Source organism: Cyprinus carpio, chromosome A23 (genome assembly GCF_018340385.1).
Source record: "Cyprinus carpio isolate SPL01 chromosome A23, ASM1834038v1, whole genome shotgun sequence".
NCBI classification, from domain to species: domain Eukaryota; kingdom Metazoa; phylum Chordata; class Actinopteri; order Cypriniformes; family Cyprinidae; genus Cyprinus; species Cyprinus carpio.
In genome coordinates this window covers 2,776,674-2,783,877 of record NC_056594.1, presented here as the reverse complement: position 1 = coordinate 2,783,877, position 7,204 = coordinate 2,776,674, and the positions used below count along the sequence as shown (strand labels likewise).

General features: G+C 38.5%; 1 protein-coding gene across 1 annotated transcript in view; it reads left to right on the top strand.

Annotated features, from left to right (window-relative positions):
• The first annotated feature begins 249 nt into the window (after window positions 1-249).
• The window catches only part of LOC122135060 (serine-rich adhesin for platelets-like), a 39,111-nt gene continuing 32,156 nt past the window's right edge, over window positions 250-7,204 (top strand). The window contains exons 1-8 of the mRNA XM_042712594.1: window positions 250-358; window positions 488-509; window positions 1,045-1,305; window positions 1,504-1,764; window positions 1,879-2,148; window positions 2,992-3,252; window positions 4,441-4,713; window positions 4,860-5,126. Coding sequence (XP_042568528.1) covers window positions 308-358; window positions 488-509; window positions 1,045-1,305; window positions 1,504-1,764; window positions 1,879-2,148; window positions 2,992-3,252; window positions 4,441-4,713; window positions 4,860-5,126 — 1,666 coding nt within the window. The 5' untranslated portion in view covers window positions 250-307. The remainder of the gene's footprint in view (window positions 359-487; window positions 510-1,044; window positions 1,306-1,503; window positions 1,765-1,878; window positions 2,149-2,991; window positions 3,253-4,440; window positions 4,714-4,859; window positions 5,127-7,204) is intronic.

The window sequence follows — 7,204 nt, the reverse complement described above, 5'->3', positions numbered from 1 at the left end:
GCCAAGTCATGAAATCTAAATAACTCTATTAGGTAAAGACAACTTTTTTTTTTCTCATTTCCACACTCTCTCTGTTTTCTTTTCTGATCAGTCCCTCCCACTTTACTTTATTATTATTATTATTTTTTTCTGTTATCCTCTCATATCGCGCAGTTCCTCAGGGAATTAAGTAGGATAGGATGGCCCCCAAGGCCTCTACTGATTGGTCACAAGTGTTCCTGCTCTATAGCTCAAAAGAATCCAAAACAGCTTTTGTGTCTGACTTCCATGTAAACCACTATTTGTAATTTTTCAGGTATTGTCAAAGATGAGAGTGCTGGAGACACTAGGTGTTGTAGTTTTGGTGACTCTAACACAGGTAGATTTATAATTCTGTTCAAATAAAATATTCATCTGTGAATGCTTTTTTTTTAATGGATTACATGTCTATAATATAAAATCTTTGTATAAATATTAATATTATTTTATTGTTCTTATTTTTCGGCAGATACTGACCGTTCAGGCACAAGGTAAGCTAACATCTCCAGAAGATGATTTTTTATTTATTTATTTATTTTCAAGTTTCTTTGCTGGCTAAGGACAAGTCATTCAGGGGTCCTGTCACATTTTTATTAGACCTAATGTTTTATGAAGGAGTGACATTAAAAATATAGTTGTAATAGTTAATTAACTCTAGAGGGTTGTGGGATGGAGTTATGATTCATATGAAAACATAAATACATATATGTGTGTATGGTATATATGACAAAAATAATTAGATTTTGCACATTTCAAGATATTAAATAGCACCTTTTCCTTTTAGTTCCACATTTTTACAAAACCTAATAATCATGTTCTTATACTATAAGTTCACCCATTTTTTTTTTTTTAATCAAATGAGCTATTGTATGTAAAAACATTCTTCCGTTTAACTTTTTTATTTTATTAATCCTATATATGTGATCAATCTGTGTAGGTTTATTTATGACTGGAGAATGAATGAATTATAATTACTGTATTATGTACCAGAACATGGCTTTTATGAGTGAACCTTTTCTATTCTAGAATGCACCATCGTTTCTATAAGCTCTCCTACGGCTTCATCACTGCTGGTTCAATGGACCAGACTCCAGGGAATAACAAATTATATTCTGGACCTTCGGGTTGTGAACGAATCAAACACCAGTCCAGTTGTAGCATCCGTCCCCGGGAGTATGTCAATGAAAGAAGTCTTTGGTTTGAAGACGGGGACATGGTACAGAGTCGTACTTAAAGCCTTTGTTAATTATTCTCCTGTATGTTCAGATACAAGATTAGGATTAACAGGTAATTTGCTGTGGTTTTATTTTAAGTATATGCAAGCAAACAATCAAAATTCGTCATTACTGGAAAAAATAATATCTACACAATGAATAGATAACAGATAAAATTTGATGTGGCTTTCTTCAACCTTCTTCACACAACATCAAGAAACTGTCTGCAGAAGATGATAACAATACTCTTTTCCTTTTGTTCCTTCTCTAGCTCCGTGGACATCTCAGATAATCTATTCAAAAGCACTATCAAGTACAGCCATCTCGCTAGAATGGGACTGGGTACAAACGGCGCAACAATACTTTTTGCTGATAAATTCAACAGTGACTGGGGAGCATTACAACTTGTCTTTAACAAACAATAATGTAGTGGTTGGAAATCTTCGACCGGCTACTACATATGACTGTTATGTGGTCACGTCTAATGCTGGAGGTCTAGGAGCAAGAAGCAGAATACGCACCGTCACTACATGTAAGTAAACGTTACCGCATTGTTTCAATCAGTCTGAAAAAATCTAATCGAAAGTTATCCTTACCTTTACGCAGATAAATGTTAACTCCCATTTGTCAATGTCTTGACTCTCAGTGATACAGCCTCCAGCGGTGATTACAGTACTACAAATGGGGCCCCAGTCTGCCCAAATCAGTTGGCAACCTGTGGACAAGGTTCTAGTCTACCAAGTTACAGTCAAGAATTGGAATTCCCTAAACACTACAATTTATTCAAACACTGTGTTTGGCACCACATTGAATGTGCAGAATATTTTACCTTGTTCTTCATACCAAATCTCAGTGTCTTCACTTAATGCTCTCTTGGAACCCGGAGAACCCAGGCAGGTCAACTATACCACAAACAGTAAGCAAAGCAGTTTTCGTTTATATTTAAAACAGACATTTATAGTTATCTCATTGTCATATTTGATGGTACTCTAGATGCACTTGACAATGGAAATGGTGCACAATGGGATTTGTCAAAGTACAACATCCTTTGTGTGGTCCGGGAACAACATTCCAATCAAAATCAGACTCCTAACCATAACTTAACACTGACATGATGATAGGTTGAAAAAAAAATTAAGCCCTGTTCATATCTGGTATTAATATAATTTCTCATAGCTTCGATCAGAATAGCTAAATACAGGTGTAAGTGGGGGTCTACATTTTTTTGAGCTTGTTCACTTCCTTGGCCAATTCCAGAGGTAGCTGAAAGCACACTGATTGCTTTCATAGTGCAGACAATCATTCATGTGGTCAAATGTGTTCAAACAGCCTGAAAGGAACCCTTATTCTACTCACTTTGTGTGTAATAATTCTTATGATGTATTTTGAGAAAATGCACCAAAACAAAATGATTACTGCCAAAAGCGTAACTGCTTTCTTTTATCCTTTCCATTCACTTCTTTTCCCGATCACTCATAATCTTGTAATCTGCCAGAGTGATGTTGGGTGATGTATAAACTATAAACCTGATCATTTGTTCCAGGACCAACAAAGATAAACTTGTCTTACCTGGGTAAATCTAGTTCAGCTGGAAATGGTAATGGAAATGCTAGGGATTCTTTGCTTTGAATTATCAAAGCTTGGTATAAGAGTACCCACATGAATGTTTTAGTTAATCATTTAAATGGTTAAGCCTCTCTTCAAGGTCAGTTTTGTTAATTCATTTGGAAACCCTCACACGCATCTCTCTCTCTGTCAGCTCTGGGTCCAGTGACATCAGTCTCAGTGAGCTACACCTGTGCTAGTGGATCTGCTGTGGTCTCCTGGACAGCTGTGTTTGGAGCCACTACCTACCGTGCCACTGCCACAAGTCGCAGCGGCGCAGTTCTGTCCTGCACCTCGAGCACTACAGAGTGCCAAATCCGAAATCTAGCATGTGGGGAGAACTATATTGTACGCGTCACAACCCTGTCAGACAACTGTGAGAGCACCGGCAACGCCACCACATCCTTCCAAACAGGTGAACAGCAACAAAATCTCAGACCTGTTTTCCTCTCATTCAGCTTTCATAACCTTAAAGGTGGGTTTCATGGGGAAATAATCTGAACTAGAATCAGCATTGTGGTGTGCATCCTGGATATCTGTACCCCTGCACTTCTGATTGTCAAAGCTGTCTATTCATCCATGATGTTTAAAGATACCCGATCCACATCAGAGAAGTCACACATTCCCCTGAGACAGCATTATCTCTGCTGGGTTGTTTTGAATAGTTTCACAACAGCAAGTGTCCTTTTCTGTTATGCTGACCCATATCAGATAGATCTGTGTTCATAGACAAAGACCCAGGTCACAGTTTGGGTGGGAAGCAAGAAATTGTTCTATATTCAATAGAGGTGTATTTGTTACATGAAAGATATGATGCTTCCAAGTTATTGCCATTTATCTTGATTGTGAAGTTATGAAAGGTGGCACGTCATATGAGAAGGCACTGATAGTGTGGTGCTAATCCACTTAATTCTCAATTAATTGTATAATGGATGGTTTCTTGAATGAATGAGGAAAAAAGGCCTAACAAAGAAACAAATATTGCTCCATTAATATAGTGCCACTTTGTGACAACGCAGAGAATGCAATGCATACTTGTGTTGTAAATTGTGTTCTGACACATTTAGGAAGCTTGAAGCTAAAAGCATTTACTTTCATGCACTTGTTCAGAATGTGTTTCGGGCCAGAGCCTATAACTGAGCTATGGTTTTAGTTTTCTACATCTGAAAAACTGGCCTTAAACGTGACAAAATTCCACTGGGTCTGTGCTTTGTTCCTCCGTAGACTTTCAGTTAAGTCTCAAAATGAGAGATTCTCTCTCTCTTTTTATTTTCTTCAAAATCAGACAAGAGCTATCCCAGGTGTTGTGTGTCCTCAGGCAGGGAGCAGGTACACACCCTGTTCTCTGTCAGGGAAAATATAGTCCCAGGAGAACATCTCTCTTTTTTTGAGTCATGTGGTCTTTGTTACATGCATCGATCTTTCCAGAGCAGCAAGAACTGTAGTAACAATACACTGAAACCCATTACAGAAATTCAAATAACAAGATTAAAAGATTGAAGACACCAGGGACTATAAGGTTTGCTTTGTATTGCCCATTTTCTTTGTTCTTATTTTCATGCTTTTCCTACTAACCTTTAATCCTTTCCCCACGCACTTACAGTTCCCTGTGCCCCATCTGATCTGATGCTGTACCGGGAGTGCAGCAGCAATGTCATTGTCTTTTCCTGGGCTCCAAACAATTACTCCGCTTATTACTATGCGAGAGGTGTGGACTCCACTGGCAAGGTGATGGAATGTATGACCACAGAAACATCCTGCTTTTTTACCGATACCACATGTGGACGCCTTTACAACTTCACCGTCTCTGGTTCTTCATCATCGGTCAGAGAGCAGTGTAGCACTGCAACCAGTTCATCAATGCAAATCCGAACCGGTAACATTTGCTCTAAAAGTGTACATATGTTTATCTTGACTGTAGGCTTGAGTTAGCCTAAATCTATATTTAAAGCTTGATCAAACTCAATATAACACAGCACTAATACCTTAACATGGTTATGTTCCTATAATCTCACCCCTTAGCACCCTGTCATGCAAGGAACATGCGCCCATCAACGGACTGTCAGACCGGACTTATGACCAGCAGCTGGGAAGGTGCAGCTGGAGCTCTACGGTACACCGTGGAGGCCTTTGGTAACCGAGGGAATCAGAGCCACTATATGTGTAGCTCACTGACGCAGAGCTGCACGATCTCCGACATAAACTGTGGAGAAAGCCTTACCATGATAATCACTGCTTCGGACAATGAGTGCTCCAGCGTTCTGTCTTTGGGAGAAGTAGGTCAGACTGGTGAGTGACAAAGCCCCCTGGTGGACAAACATGGGAGCATAGACATGATTAGACTGTCAGGGTTTGTGAAATGGGTGTCATGGTGGCTACAGAGTAGCACTTTTGTCTCACACCAAGAAGGTTCCTGAGTCCCGCTGAGCTCCAGTTTTCCTCACAATCCAAACACATGCAGGATTGGGTGACTGAAAACACTAAAGGCCCTTATATACTTCAAATGAAGTTTGTTTTCGGGGCAAAAAGAAGTCTGAAAAGGCTGAATGACGGTATACTGTTTCTGAACTTTCAAACACCCCCGTGCTGCTGGAGGCGGGGTGTAGATTAATGTAAACAAGTGTTGCGACGCTCGCGCGTATGCCCTAAACACGACAACAATGAAATGAAGTTTAGGCAATCTAGGTGTGAGATGGGCACCAATGGTCAGAATATTATAGACAAAAGAATAATGATTAGCATCAGTTCAGAGTCAATCATCATGTTTGCAATACAAAAGAACCACCATTTTCATAATCAGTCCTTTATGGAAAGTGATTCACACTTGCTCATAGTCTGAAAACTTTTTTGTTACTTTATTTTATTAGTGTTCATTTATTTTATTAAACTGGATAAATTGTTACAACTCTTTATATTTTATGTGGTGTCATGATTTACTTTTGATAAAACAAAGGTTTATTATTGTATGTTCGTTTGGCATTTCATTTATTGTATACCCTTTAAATTCGCTTATTGAATGAACAACAGCAGCAGCAGCAGTATGGTGTAACATTTATTTGAAACGCATGTATTTGGTACTTGCTACCTTATATCTTTACTCTTTCCATTCAGTCTTTTCATGGCTTTGGAAAACTTGTCTCGGATGTTTGCGGGTCATCGATGCCAAGCTTCATTGCAATTTCTTTCTAGAAATTAAATGCTTTCTCTGAATCTTTAAAGTCCATCCACAGGTGATCATACAGGTGCAGATATATCTGTGGCACCTCAGCTATTCGACATTCGATGTGTTTTGGCCTGATTTTGTTCGAAATTTACGTCATATCAGTTCGTTCTCTGATTTCATTTGAAGTATATCGGGGCCTTAAAGAGCAGGTCATATGGTATTTTAGTGTCCCCTACAACAGGTTTAAATGCATCTAAGGTCAGAAAACATTGTAATTTTCTCAAAATATATAATTAATATTAGAGCAAAGCCATGATTTAGGAGCCAAAGCACGAAGCAAACCCCTCCCTTCCTCAAGCTTACTTTGCTCTGATTGATCAGCTGGCCGACCTGCTGAAATAGTAATATAGTGCTCCCTTGAGCCAGTTAACTAGCACTACCATTGAAAAAGCACCTTTACATACAACAGTAATATAGTGCTCCAATCCGTTCTTATGACATAAAATACAAAAACACTTACGCAAGTGAATCATGCCCACAGCTAAAGTTTAGCCACTAAACTGTCAACACTTGGTGGATATGTTAGCCGAGTGCTAAATTAAAATATGTCTACTGTAATGTTTGAAGAACGACAGACAAAAGACACTCTCTCTGAACTTTTAATCAGAATCACAAGCGCAGCAGTCAACAGCACTCGTCTCTCCCGCAACAACACAACTAACTGACGCAGCACAACAAAAAACAAATTCACAATGATCAAAAATTATAAATTCTACACTACACACTACAATCATTAAAAATAAAACGAGGTAATTAGAACAACATCAGTATACAATAATCAACACATTATTAGGAAATAGTTCACACACAAATAATCATAACAACTACATCAATAAAACAATAATATGTTTTACCTGGAAACCCTAAAGCTGCACTAGTGATTGGCACATATAGCACAAAAACTTTTTTGAGCACTCAATTGAAAATGTACACAATGTATCAATTGTACTACTTACAGGTTGTGGTTCGGAGAGCTTGTTAGTCCAAATAAGAAGATAAGAAGCCAAAAAAGATAAAAGCCAAGATTAGAGAATCAGTCCTTGGTAAAATGACATGCACTACAAAAAAAAGGTTGCGGGCAGGCGGCTGTGGTATCCTTGAACACAGCATCTTCTTAAACATGATGTAAACACACTAACTAGCG